Consider the following 14,562-nt stretch of genomic DNA (forward strand, 5'->3'; position numbering starts at 1 on the left):
GTACCAATCTGACAACCCCTACCTGCCGTCAGAGTACCAATCTGACAACCCTACCTGCCGACAGAATACCAATCTGACCACATTTACCTCCCGACAGAGTACCAATCTGACCACCTCTACCTCCCGACGGAGTGCCAATCTGACCACCTCTACCTGCCGTCAGAGTACCTGATTCCGGGTACCGCCGCCCCCGACGGCAGCTGCCGGTTCACCTACAACTCAGCGGCCGGGAAGCGGGGCGACTTCAACTCACCTCGCCATCCGGCCAACTACCCTTCAGCCACCGCATGCGAGTACACGTTCGAAACGCAGCGTAACGAGCAGGTGCGCCTGGTCTTCGACAACTTTAAGGTGCGCGCCGAGAACATCAACGGTTCGGCGTACGGGTGAGTTCGGGACGGGGGAGCTCGCTGCCGAGATTGATATTCAGAGGCGGCTACTCGGCGCTCGCTGTTAGCACTGACACAGTTGGCCGCTACGTGCCCATTTCATTAGTAGTCGACCACTTCCCATCGACATTAATACATATGCAGGCTGATCCTCCCTGACCACTGCCCCAACTATCAGCACGGATATCTGCCCCCTGACCATAACAACCCTCTTTGCTCCTCGTGTCGACAAGCCTGATGTTGAGCGAGTAAAAAATAACAATGATAAAGAGCAATTAAAAATATATAAACCAAAAACAGTGGCTGTATCCGTCAACAAAAGTGATTCTCTTATCACAAGTAATTTCCGCCCTTAGTTACATGACCTTGCCTTGAGCTGATCTTCGATTCTCCTTCAAACAAACACCAAGTCATGGCACAATTTGATATGATCAGTCATTTAGCTGAGATAAAACTTACAAATTAAGAGTTATGTTTTGGCTGTGTAAACCGTTAGTCAGGTTATAACAAAAAGGAATAAAAAGGCCACCACCGTCTAATGTTTCACGAAAGCATGGATCAGCGCATGTGCTGATGTGCACATAGACGGTGGCCTTTTAACTAGAAGATCTTACCGTGAGACAAGACAGTCGGAGAACCTAGATCTGGTTGCTCCGCGAACAGATTTTATTAAATATTAATTTTCATATCATGGCTCTGAATTATGGAATAGTTTGCCCACTAGAATGAGGAATGCCTCAAAATGTGAATTGAAAAGTACCTCCTAGCAAAAGCAGACACTGACAACTGATGATCACGTTTCACCCAATGTGTGCGAATGTACTCGTATGTGCCCTGCAGTGTACCGTTAAACGTACCAACCATCACTGTTAACCGCATGAACAGACGTGTTGGAATTGGCCATTTTCCACTGTAACGCCCACTTTATGCTTGTGGTTAGTGGAATACACGATTTAATAATAACAATAATAATAATAATGTGGATGTTTTATTTTGTTTATTCTGCCCTTATTTTATTCAGTTTTGAATCACTTCGTGATAGCTAACATATATTCAAATGCGACATTCCAAAACGGCAATAACCATAATATTTGCACGGCCCAATTGCAACAACATAATCACTAATCATCCTCAGAGATGAAATATAATCCATAAAAGTGATCTTCTAACTTCCCTGAGGCAAAAGCCCAGACTTGGCACCAAGCAATCAGCGTCGCACCACCTTGAGCCAGGTGCTGCCCTTCTCCTGGGTCTGCGCAAGCCGAGGGTCCAGCACCGGCTCCATCTTCCCGGACTTTGGGCCCGTCACCAGCGAGTACTTCCTCAGCAGCGCCACCAGTGCCACCTTCGCCTGCAGCAGCGCGAACCGCATGCCGATGCAGTTGCGCGGTCCCTGACCGAACGGCAGGTAGGTGTACGAGTTGCGCATCTCTTTGCCTGTGGTCAGAACCGATCCGGGTTGAAGGACTCCGGGTTCGGGTAGAGATCTGCGTCGTGCTGCATGGCTAGAGGAAACATGTACACAATGCTGTTGGCTGGCAGAACTGCGTCCGTGCCAGGAATGGGGTAGTCGCGAGTCGAGCAGCGCGTCAGCTGCGCCAGGGGGTACATCCTCAGGGTCTCCGTCAGGACGCTCTCAAGGTACGGCATGCCGCTGTTGACTTTGTCGAAGGCGATGGAGTCGTCACTAGATGGCAGTGCTTCGTCTATCTCGGCTTGGACTCGTTCTTGCATTTCAGGATGGAATGCAAGCTGACGCGCAGCCCACGCCAGAACGTTTGAAGTGGTATCGCTTCCTGCAAAGAAGAACAAGACGCACTGAGCCGTGATTTCGTCGTCGGTGAGCTTGCGCGCCTGACTGTCATCCCGACGTGAGTCGATGAGCAGCTGAAGGTAGTCATTGCGACGACGTTCCGGGTGCTCCTCTCGTTCCTTGATAGTACGTTTAGAGATGTTCACGAAAAAGTCGATGGCCTCCTTGTTAACCACAATGCTTGTCGGATCAAGTCGTTTCTTGATGAAGGACGGCATTATGATATAACTCATAAGGGCAAACATGCTCAGAGGTGTCAGTGGACTCCTGAGCAATTGTGCCTTCTTGGCGATGGTCGACTCTGGATTGCGGATGGAATCGGCATCCAGACCAAACGCTACTGACGCTATAGTGTCCATGGTGAGTCTAGCAAACAATTCCTTCACATTTACCTCTCCGTCTTTCTGGGACTCCTTAAACATCTGATCTGCTAGAGTGTTGGAAAGCTCTTCTAAAATGACTGTCATGCCACGGATTTTCCCGGTAGAAAAGGATGGAGTGGATATGCTTCTCACATCTTTCCATTCCTGTCCAGTGAGGCTTGACATCATCTTCGAAAAAACGCTGCCCGAAACAGAACTGAAAAAGTCTGGACGCCGGAACGGGAACGTTTCAAAGTCCTTGACCAAATTTTTGATCAGCTCTGGATCACTCACCACTATTCCAGGGCCTCCCCAGTCGATGATACCCAAGCATCCTCCTGCCTTTTTCGCCTCTTCATATAGTTTTGCACAGCCCTCATAGAAAGGTGTTTTAAAGAACTCGAATCCGACATTTCCCATGGGGAAGCGGTACGGCTTGTTGGCGATACCCTTCCCCTTCCAGAAGTTCTTGTGGCGCGTCAGATAGCGGTAGATCAGCGTCAGGAGCAGCACCACGAGACCGATTGTCACCGGGCTGAACACCAGGGACGCCAGCCAGCCGAGCCAGCCGAGACACGCCGACAACATGACTGACAGACACTGTGATCAGGTCGCACGAGTTTTAGACAGGACGGTAAAACTATGCGTCCTCTCTAACCGATGCCGCGTAGAAGCGCAGGAAAGCACACAAACGTCGCCGCCGGCCGATGGTGACTTGATACGGTCATAGCGAAGAGAGAGAGAGAGAGCTCTTATACAGCCGTGCTAATCAGCAAGGTCGCCACCCGCCACACCTTCCCGTGGTCAGGGAATGATGCACTTTCTTGATAACAAGGTGCCCTATGTGCCCACCTTATCGATACGTCTGTTCGACGAGTCGGCGCTGCTGGATCATGTCATAAAATGTTACAACTTCTGCAATGTTAACATATTAAGTTTTCCGTAATATCGGCACCGGATATTGGTATATTTGAATAACTGTCAATTCTGGATTATATCAATATTACGCACGCTATACCTTAAGGTAGAAAGCTTGATGTCTTCTTTCGCAATGGGCGTTGTAAATGTGTGCTCTTTCGGGTGCGAACTTGATGGGAGTCCCAAAACCTGCGACTATTCATCACCGATTTCTTATTATTTCTTCAATAAGTGAAGTTTCCGTTTAGTTGCGAATGCGATAGCCAAACGAAGTTTAAGCACACACAGCTGATATTTCTAGCCAAAGTCAGGTCCCAGGCACCGCATCGTTGACGAAATGACCAACCGCCACCAATAAGAACGTCACTGACCTCTGACCACCGATAGGCCACAGCCTGCGCAGGGCTTCAGACAATACTCTGACGTCACCCAGCAGCCCCATCCACTGCTTTTGGCGCACTATGAAAGCTGCCGAGCAACAGCAAGTATTACCTTTGCACACACATTGTGGTAAATTTTGATTGGCAGTGAAACGTCGTGATAATTATGCAAAATAAAGAAGAAATAGAGCAGGTATGTAAGCATTCAGTGCTAAAACTTCGTTGCTGAAGTCATGCATTCAACATCTTTTTAAAGAAAACAAAATTTGAATGGCAGGCGAATTGCAATCTTGAGCATTACCTTATGTGACCTCATACCAATACACGTGTAGCAGCTTTTTCATGGTCAAAAATTCTAGAATAATATGTAGGTATATGGATTCAGGTAATAACATTCGCACCAATTTTGTTACACTTTAGTTATACATATACCACGTCAGCGAGTACACAGGTTTTGCATCTCCATCCCTCGAAGCCGGTGGTGGGGGCGGGGTGCGGTGACCTTGCCGATAGGCTCTGTGACTCATTGCTGCCGCCTCCCGCTGCGCATCGCACCGACTGGCCTCAGTGGACCACCAGAGGCCGGCTGGGACGGTGGTGCACGCTCCTGCCCGTCTACCGTGCCACCACGTCTGTGAGAGAGGAGACTTGGCTTCACGCCCTGCCCGCCGTGCGACCTGATCACGGTGTGTCAGCCATGTTGTCGACGGTTCTCGGCTGGGGGTGGCTGGCATCCCTGGTGTTCAGCCCGGTGACCATCGGTCTCGTGGTGCTGCTCCTGACGCTGGTATACCGTCATGTGACGCGCCACAAGAACTTCTGGAAGGGGAAGGGTATCGCCAATCTGCCGTATCGTTTCCCCATGGGAAACGCGGGATTCGACTTCTACAAAACACCGTTTTATCAGACAAACGCAAGGCTCTATGACGAATCAAAGAAGGCTGGAGGGTGTTTGGCCATGATCGACTGGATGGGCCCTGCTCTGGCAATCAGCGATCAAGAAATGATCAAGAATGTCATGGTTAAGGACTTTGAAACATTTTCAGTGAGGCAGCCAGCCTCTCTTAGTAACAGCGAGAGTGTCTTCTCGAAGATGATGACCAACATGAGGGGTCAGGAATGGAAAGATGTCCGAAAATATCCACTCCTACTTTTTCTACTGGGAAAATCCGCAGCATGACCCCTTTTGGAGGAGCTTTCAAACACCCTCGCAGACCAAATGTTCAAGGAGTCCCAGAAGGATGGAGAGATCAACGTCAAGGACGTGTTTGCGAGATACACCATGGACACAATAGCGTCGGTAGCGTTTGGTCTGGAAGCCGACTCCATCCGCAATCCGGAGTCAGCGATCGCGAAGAAAGGCGTGCTGCTGAGAAAACCTCCACCCATGTACAAGATCCTGATCTTCATGAGCGTTTCTTACCTGCCATCCTTTATAAGGAAGCGCTTCGATTTCACCTCTTATATATTTGGGAACAACGCCCTGGAGTTCTTTGTCGACATCTCAAGGAGAACTATCAAGGAGCGAGAGGAGCACCCCGAACGGCGCCGCAACGACTACCTTCAGCTGCTCATCGACTCACGTCGGGACGACAGTCAGGCGCGCAAGCTCACCGACGACGAAATCACGGCTCAGTGTCTTCTGTTCTTCTTCGCCGGGAACGACACCACATCAAACGCTCTGACGTGGGCAGCGCGTGAGCTCGCTTTTCACCCAGAGGTGCAGGAACGCGTCCAGGCTGAGATAGATGAGGTGCTGAAGTCCGACAAGGACTCCATCACCTTCGACAAAGTCAACAGCGGCATGCCGTACCTTGAGTGCGTCCTGACGGAGACCCTAAGGATGTATCCCCTGATGCAACTGACTCGATGCTCGACTCGCGACTACCCCATCCCTGGGACGGACGCAGTTCTGCCAGCAAACAGCATTGTGTACATGATGCCGTACTCTATGCAGCACGACGCAGATCTCTACCCGAACCCGGAGTCCTTCGATCCGGAGAGGTTCCTGTCTAACAACAAGGAGGCACGGAACTCGTACACCTACCTGCCGTTCGGTCAGGGACCGCGCAACTGCATCGGCATGCGGTTCGCGCTGCTGCAGGCGAAGGTGGCACTGGTGGCGCTGCTGAGGAAGTACTCGCTGGTCACGGGTCCCAAGTCCGGAGAGATGGAGCCGGTCCTGGATCCCGGGTTCACGCAAACCCAGGAAAAGGGTGGAACCTGGCTCAAAGTTGTCAGGCGTTAATCGGTCTGCGCTGCACTGTTCTGCATGCTTTCAGTGGCTAGGTCGCCCGAAGTTAGTTCTTTAGGTAATCTGATTTTCTTTAGATATTGTTGTGGCTTGACGCCATACAAATATGTTATACTTTCTCCTACGCGAGAAAACATGACTTTAGCGGCTACAAATGATGGGTCTTAAGTGATACCAATGATGCTGAGCCGGTTATCTTGTTGTAGGTGATGTCGCCATCTAATTAATCTGTTGCAATGTTTGAGGAAATATAATAAAGGAAATGAGGGAGACCATACAGCCACAGACAACTATCAGCCACAGCCCCCAGACTCCAGACGTGTGGCTGACAGCGACTCGGATGTGCGGCAGACGTTCGATTGTCAGGGTGAAACTTAACCCTAGTCCATAGTGGTGTTTTGACAGCGTCTAACGTATATGGGGGGGGACGTCCATTGGACCCCCTTGCCGTTCGGCCCCTGATCGAGCTAATGCTTCGTAGAGAAAAACGAGCGTGCTGCCCTCGACGAGAGGAAGCCGGAGATACCCAAGTTTAAGGTCCTAGTTCATTTTTTGACCTTCCAGGTCAGGTATAGGACCCAAAGTCGAGAAAATCGGGACCTGCTAGAACTTTGCAAAGTGAAGTTGTAATAGGGCTTTTTGGGGTTTCGATCACGAATTTCATGTTAGACTTGACGACAGATGATGTCTTCATGCATTTAGGCCTTGTCGGGTCGGGTCAGTCAACCAGTAGGCGTCCTGTCAGCTATCCATAGTATCAATCAACCACCACTGACAGCTTCGTAACATGCTACGAATGCACCACTACGTCGTTAATGTTCAAATGATTTCTAAATTCGAAATCAGCTCCAAAATCTATCTCAAAATAATGTAGCACTCGAAAAGTGAACCACGGTCTTTGAATATCATTAACCTGATTTGACCTTCAGGTGACCTTGACACCCACTAGGGGAGAGTGGGGTAAGATGCCCAGGGTGGGAAAGACGCCCCACCCCCTCTAGCGGGAAACAAAGAATCGAACCTGGAAATTAATGTTCTTAGCGTAAAGCGGAAGCCTGCCTTTTAACTGCTCAAAAATTTGCGAAGCTCAGTTGGGCAACGGCTGGCTGGTGATTGCATGTTTTTTATTTGCTGCTTTCAAAAATATTTTGGCGTCAAAACATTGTAAATATCAAAGAAGGTAGATAATTTTTGCGTCCCTTGCTATAGTCGTGATACATTAACATGCGTGTACTGTGTCCCAAACAGTTTGTTTCAGATTGTAGTTTTATGGCTAACAAATTGTGCTGATTTAATGTTACTTCGGTACCTTGGGGTAAGATGCCCCCTGTCCTGATGGGGAAAGACGCCCCCCTAAATCCGTAGGCTGTCCTTCAAGCAACCCGTCAAATCATTTATTACATAATTGTGATGAGAGACAAAAGCCGATCTGGGACTATTGAGAGTCCGGTACGGTCGGGTGCTCCCCATGCCGGTCTCTCGGCCCACACAGCGACTTTTTGGGCGGCATCTGACTCTGAGAGCCCTCACGACGGCCTCTGTGGGCCCCATTATTGGTTCCAGGGCCCCTCACGACATCCTTTGAGGGCTCCCACGTTGGCTCCACGGGCCGCGCTGGCATCCGAGGTCCCCACGATGGGCTCGAGAGCCCTCAAGCATCATGAAGACCTATAAGGGCCCCACAGTGGTCTCCAAACGCCACCACGGAGGCTTGTTTGGCCACGCTGGACTACGATGGCCCTAACGATGACCTCTGAAGCCCCTTACGACTACTTTTGAGGGCCCTTACGATGACGTTTGGTGTCTACTGCAGGCTCGAAGGGACTACTGATTCGTTCAGGCGATTCACGTGCCTATTTATGTCACTTTTAGTGCAGGGGGCATCTTACCCAACGCCAGGGGGCGTCTTTTCCACCCTGTGGGGTAAGATGCCCCCTTTCACTTCTTCAGGAAAATGCTTAATAGCAAAAAAAGTTATCATATTTTAGGCACGAAAGTCTGATATTTTTGGAGAAAATGATGTCGGCTTCCGTTGAAACTCCAAGTTTTGGCTTTCCAATCATCATTTTCGAATAATATATGACATAGTCAAACCCTGGGCATCTTTCCCCACTCTCCCCTATAATGCATGAGATTGATGAGATCAACATCATTTCACATGGTTGAAAGTTTAAAACCACAAAAAGAAATGAAACGCGCGCATAATGTGAGCCGACACACGCCGAATCGCGATTCCGGCCAAACATGGTATCGAGAAACAGGTCACAGGTCAAACGCCATTTGGCTCAGGGTCATGAAATTTTTCAGGGTAGGTGTAAAATTGATCAGCTCAGGGTACTATAAGCTTCGTCACGATCGGCCGATTTTTGCGCGAGTTAATCGCGAAAAAACCGGAAGGGTTTAACCCCCTATCAGTGCAAAGGTTAGCAGGCATATTCTTGGGGAACCTCTCAATATTTCCCAAGGCCCCACAGATGATAAGCTGGCTACCAATGTCCTACAAATGGCGGCGTGTGCTGTCGAACTCACCTCACCTGGGCATCGGGTGCAGCAGCAATAAACGCTACCGCTCCATCCAAACCCAGGGTGCTCCTTCAGAGCTCTCGGCGCCCGGTACTGAAGACCACAATAGGGCTGGGACCTGATCAACCACGCCGATATCCTTGGCACCAAAAATAGCCATTCCGATTTGACCTATAGCGCATCCTCACATACACCAATATTTTTTCTTCTTAGATCATAAATTTCTCTAGACGATCATAGGTGTCTCAATATCCTTCAGGGCTTATGACCTGTAGGACGCCTCAAGTCATCAACTAGTCAATAGCATCATAACGTATACAGTCATAGTCATATACTATCATACTGAAGTCATCCTAGTGTGGTTAAGGTTTCCAGATGATTCTATACTTAGGGTAATAGTGTCCACACAGGATTTTGGGACATCCTCAGTCTCTGAAAAGCTTCACGACGCCCAGGACACAATAGACTCGACAAAGTCTGCTGGACGCCCTAGACTCCTGAAATCGCACAGCTCAGAAGCTGCAAGACGCCACGCCTCAAACTACAATTTTAGGAGCCGCAGAACTGCGCAGCAGGATCCGATAGATACATTTATTTAGTTATTTATTGATTAGATATTTGCGATTAGCCCGCCCCTCTCTGGGTTATTTAGTCGATCGCGTCCTGCTGAAAGGGAGGGGGTGGGCAGCTTATGCCTCATCCTTTGTCCGCCCTACATCTGCTGGCCTTCCTGGTACTGCTGCGCCGCCCTATCGCGACCTCTCCTTACCCGGTACAGCGCTCTCCTGTCCTCCGTTACCCACCCCTTCAGAGGTGGCTCCTAGAACACTTCAGTAGAAGTACGACGTGACTCATCAGACCAGCAGACCTGTACCCTCATGTCGACTGTAGAGATGCAGGGTCAGGCGGGGGGCGTAGGCATTACTTCCTCAGTATTTTTTACGCTTTTGGTCAAAAAATCTTTCTTTACAGAATGTATGTTCATTGTTTTGAACACATTAGCGGGACGCCGCCCATTCGATATTGTTTCAAGTTTCAACACATGTATGAAGATGACCAGACGTAGGTATTCCCAAAAGCAGCCAGCCTCAACCCAGTCAGGTCATTTGCAAATGATCTGAATTCTCAAGGTGCTTTGAACATAAGCAGCTAGTTATGGCAGACCCAGCCTATGCATAGTTAAATATTAGCACTTTGCATATACTCATGCAAAGGATATCAATCCCGAGCCCCATTGCATGTGAGAAGATAAACGTCTGTTTTTACTGCGATATAACACTGCATAGATGCATAGGTACACAATCAATTAACTTCGCTGTTCAAGAAGCAACCAAGTACGAAGTTGGTATATAGTGGGTAATCTCTAAAATAGCCCTCTCCTCCCCACCCGGCACCCGCCCCCGATGGTTTATCGCAGGTGACCGTCTGTTAGAGCCGGCTGTTGCTGATAGGACCGGGACCGGCGGGCTCTCAGGCCGACGCGGACAGGCGGCCCGGGACGCCGCTGACTAGTGACCTTGCCGATAGGCTCGATGACGAAGCGCGCCAGCGGCGGCGGTATGTAAGCGCCCCGAGTAGCGGCGGTGACAACAGTGGGCGGCCAGCGCTCGGCGGAGACGGTAGTCTGTGCTAAGACGGACCGTGTGTCGGAAAAGACGTGCTTCGCCTTCTGTGTAACCATACCACGGTGTGTCAGCCATGTTGTCGGCGTGTCTCGGCTGGCTCGGCTGGCTGGCATCCCTGGTGTTCAGCCCGGTGACCATCGGTCTCGTGGTGCTGCTCCTGACGCTGACATACCGCTATCTGACGCGCCACAAGAACTTCTGGAAGGGGAAGGGTATCGCCAATCTGCCGTATCGATTCCCCATGGGAAACGCCGGATTCGAGTTCTTCAAAACGTCGTTCGATGAAAGCTCGGCTGAATTGTACAGAGAGACCAAGAAGGCTGGAGGATGTATGGGCATGATTGACTGGATGGGCCCTGCACTAGCAATCAGTGACAAAGACATGATCAAGAATGTTCTGGTCAAGGACTTTGAATCATTTTCCTTGAGACAGCCGGAATCATTCAACGCAGTCCAAGGGAACGTTATGTCGAAGATGCTGTCAAATCTGACGGGGCAAGAGTGGAAAGATGTCAGGAATATATCCACTCCTACCTTCTCGACAGGTAAAATCCGCGGCATGACAACCATTCTGGAAGACCTTTCTAACACCCTCGCAGACCAGATGTTCAAGGAGTCCCAGAAAGATGGAGAGATCAATGTCAAGGACGTGTTTTCTAGATTCACCATGGACACAATAGCGTCGGTAGCATTCGGTTTGGAAGCCGACTCCATCCGCAATCCGGAGTCAGCGATCGCCAAGAAGGCAGAAATGTTGAGAAAACCACCGTCAGCCTTCAATCTGTTTGTCTTCCTGGCTCTCTCCTCAATGCCGGAGTTCGTCAAAGAGCATTTCGACATGACCTCGTATGTCATCGACAAAGAGAGCCACGACTTTTTCGTCAACATCTCGAGACGTTCTATCAAGGAACGAGAGGAGCACCCCGAACGGCGCCGCAACGACTACCTTCAGCTGCTCATCGACTCACGTCGGGACGACAGTCAGGCGCGCAAGCTCACCGACGACGAAATCACGGCTCAGTGTCTTCTGTTCTTCTTCGCCGGGAACGATACCACTTCAAACACTCTGGCGTGGGCTGTGCGTCAGCTTGCATTCCATCCTGAAATGCAAGAACGAGTCCAAGCCGAGATCGACGAAGCACTGCCATCTAGTGACGACTCCATCACCTTCGACAAAGTCAACAGCGGCATGCCGTACCTTGAGAGCGTCCTGACGGAGACCCTGAGGATGTACCCCCTGGCGCAGCTGACGCGCTGCTCGACTCGCGACTACCCCATTCCTGGCACGGACGCAGTTCTGCCAGCCAACAGTATGGTGTACATGTTTCCTCTAGCCATGCAGTACGACGAAGATCTCTACCCGAACCCGGAGTCCTTCGATCCGGAGAGGTACTTGCCCAACAGCAAGGAGGCCCGCAACTCGTACACCTACCTGCCGTTCGGTCAGGGACCGCGCAACTGCATCGGCATGCGGTTCGCGCTGCTGCAGGCGAAGGTGGCACTGGTGGCGCTGCTGAGGAAGTACTCGCTGGTGACGGGTCCAAAGTCCGGGAAGATGGAGCCGGTGCTGGATCCCGGGTTCTCGCTGACCCAGGAAAGGGCGGAACCTGGCTTAAGGTGGTGCGACGCTAAAACGGAGCTGCGCCGAAAATGTTTCGCCTGCAGCTAGACAAAGTTAGGCGGTCTGGCTGTTTGTGCTGTTACTGGACTGAATAGTAACGCTCATATCTATCTTTATCGTATGGGTAATTATTCAGAGACATCAAATGGACTCTGCGACGAACTTTTGATTGCCATTTGTCAGTGCTTCTTTCAAAGCGATTGGTCTAACTGGTTGTGCAGTGTGCAAATAAGTTGTGAGCTTAAGCACTGATCTTTCTTGTCGGTGTTGTTTCGTTGCTTACGTTGTGTTTTTGTGTGTTGTGTTTTGTGTTTGTGGTTGCGTTGGTTGTGTTTGTGTTTTGCGTTGCAGGCAAAGACATTGTTTAACTGTCTTGGCTGAATCAATAAAATCATTTGTTGAGCTTATCAACATACGTTTTGTCAATCCTATATCTTCCAAGTTCCATGCAATATCATGCTGTGAAGTTTGAATGGCGCAAGACCATCATTGTGTGGTATTGAGATAAAAGATCATTGAAAAATGATACAAAAGGTCAGCTAATGTAACGTCGAACACTTTTCATATATAGATAGGTGGGTAATCGCACGATCATCGCACAACGCACCGATTACCCATGCTTTTGAGTTTTGGGTGGGTAATAGGGGTAATTTTGGGGAGGTTTATTGCTAGTTACGGACTTAGTGACTTTAATAGTTGGTGAGGGGGTTCAATCTAACACAAAACTAGTGGGAAGTGAGGGAAGGATACAGAAGCAATAAATATAGGTAAACAAATATTTTCATTAGTTTTTCGTTACGAATTCTACACATTTTTTAAAGATTGGCTAGGTAGCGCTCTGCTTACCATAATGTTTTCTGCTATTTATCTACTTGTGTTAACAGAATCAAGATTGACCAAATCTTGACCCATACCGCGAGTGATGGGGGAGGGGGGGGGGGCTCTACAGATTCGATACTTCCGAAACTACTCGTCTGATATTCAAAATCTGAACGGGGCACGGTAGCCCAAAAACTGTTTGATGAAACTTCAGTTTGCTTACCTCGAGACCACTGATGATACCACGGGTCAGGTCAAAGTAAACATAAGTTACATTTCGACATAACGGCCGGCACATGTTAACCCTACCAGGCCAAGGGGTCGGGTACCACTGGGACAATTTTTCGCGATTGCTTGGAACACGCCGGCCATAGATAATTAAAAGTTGGCCTACCCGACTTTTGACTTAAGTCGGAACTTAATCTTTCACTTTTGCCGTATAATAACAAATACCTTCACCGTCGGTTCTATCTTCCAATTTAAGGACAGAGATCCCAAACCTTGGTGTTTTTTACCAGTTTTGTTGCTCCTCGTGTGGGGAGTCGTACATTGGATTCACCCATGTACGCCTCTTTACCAGATTGTGCCAGCACATGGGGATTTCTGACCGCACCGATTAAATGGTAATTAGCCCAAAGCCCTCATCTTAACATGATGTCATAATGCATATTGCATAATTTGCTTACCTACCTCATTATGATTGAGTTACGAGCCTACAGGCAGTAAAACATTTACCCAGTTGCAGCTATGAGCGTGTCTTACATGTCGAGCAATGGGACGTGAACGCGAGGTAATTACAGCCTACTAACTATGCAATAATTGTTCATTTATCACCTTTCAGGCCTACTCCTCTATTGACGGCGGAGGCAAGATGTGGGGATTCAGCCAATGGGCACGGAACCGGCAATCGGCAAATCGCCCTAGCTAAAATAAATAGCTTTGTTTGTTGGCTACAGGGCCCATTTTCAAATGAAGGGAACGACTTTCTTCAACACCAAGAGGCCGCGGGGGTTGCAACCTAGATAGATAGTGGTTTCTGAACCTCGCCGCAAACTTGGCTATCTCAACTCAAACCCCATGTTAAAGGTGGGATAGTCCCTTTAAAGACCATGCTGATGAGTGTGGCACTGCCTTCTCAATCAACAATTTCGAGATTTTACAAAGAAGTTGCCTAGAATCGGACATGAGATTATTAGAATCTCTATATTTGTACAAACGCGGACCAAACTGAAAACAAAAACTCCGCCCTGCCAACTTAATATAGTGGTGTGAGTGACCTGCGCGTCACACAGCGGAGGCGTTCAGAGATAATTGAGACAATTGTCAGATACTTAGGGAAATGTGTATCGCGATTCAGTGCCTGATCTTACGATTTATATTAACCCGCGCCCTATTGGGGGTATTTTGCCCCCCCCCTCCCATCATATCCTTTCCGTCATTCCATTTCCTGTTGTTTTTTAATAGCGAAAAACGACGGCGCGCAGCGCCGCCAAATGTTTAGTAGCTTTTCAGACATCAATTTGACATTTTTATTCAAAACTTCAAGTCGTAGGTCATCTAAGGTCAGGATATTGACCCTCGCACGACCAGGCCATTTCTCATAACACGAACGACCAGGGGGGGGGGGTTGTTACGACCCCCCCTGGCGTTTCGAAACGGAAGGTCGTAGAGCTTAGCGGAAAAAACCAACGGATTGCTCTCAACGAGTCTCGCGATTGGTGGTATATTTTTTGGTCCTAGGTCAACATTTGACCTACTTTTGACCGGTCGAAGGTCAAATTTTCGGAAAAATATACTTTTTTCAACTTTCGGCGGCGATTGCGGCAAACGTGGGAGATATCGCTTGAAACCTTCACTA

At 49.2% G+C, this 14,562-nt stretch overlaps 3 protein-coding genes and 1 pseudogene across 3 annotated transcripts in view; 3 read left to right on the plus strand and 1 right to left on the minus strand.

The window, feature by feature from the left end:
- Nucleotides 1-390, plus strand: part of LOC122375221 (cubilin-like) — a 33,636-nt gene extending 33,246 nt beyond the window's left edge. The window contains exon 12 of the mRNA XM_043354490.1: nt 164-390. Within this exon, the coding sequence (XP_043210425.1) occupies nt 164-390 (227 nt within the window). The remainder of the gene's footprint in view (nt 1-163) is intronic.
- A 971-nt stretch (nt 391-1,361) lies between these two features.
- On the minus strand, nt 1,362-3,273 carry LOC122375217 (annotated as a pseudogene).
- A 1,773-nt stretch (nt 3,274-5,046) lies between these two features.
- Nucleotides 5,047-6,178, plus strand: LOC122375226 (probable cytochrome P450 6a13). The gene has a single exon (XM_043354497.1). The coding sequence runs from the start codon at nt 5,082-5,084 to the stop codon at nt 6,108-6,110; it is 1,029 nt and encodes a 342-aa protein (XP_043210432.1). The 5' UTR covers nt 5,047-5,081; the 3' UTR covers nt 6,111-6,178.
- A 4,058-nt stretch (nt 6,179-10,236) lies between these two features.
- Nucleotides 10,237-11,933, plus strand: LOC122375222 (cytochrome P450 3A31-like). Its single transcript, XM_043354491.1, has one exon. It carries the CDS (start codon nt 10,338-10,340, stop codon nt 11,931-11,933), a length of 1,596 nt encoding a protein of 531 aa, XP_043210426.1. The 5' UTR covers nt 10,237-10,337.
- The last annotated feature ends 2,629 nt before the right edge of the window (nt 11,934-14,562 follow it).

This window comes from Amphibalanus amphitrite, unplaced genomic scaffold (assembly GCF_019059575.1).
Source record: "Amphibalanus amphitrite isolate SeventyFive unplaced genomic scaffold, NRLGWU_Aamphi_draft 001798F_arrow, whole genome shotgun sequence".
NCBI lineage: Eukaryota > Metazoa > Arthropoda > Thecostraca > Balanomorpha > Balanidae > Amphibalanus > Amphibalanus amphitrite.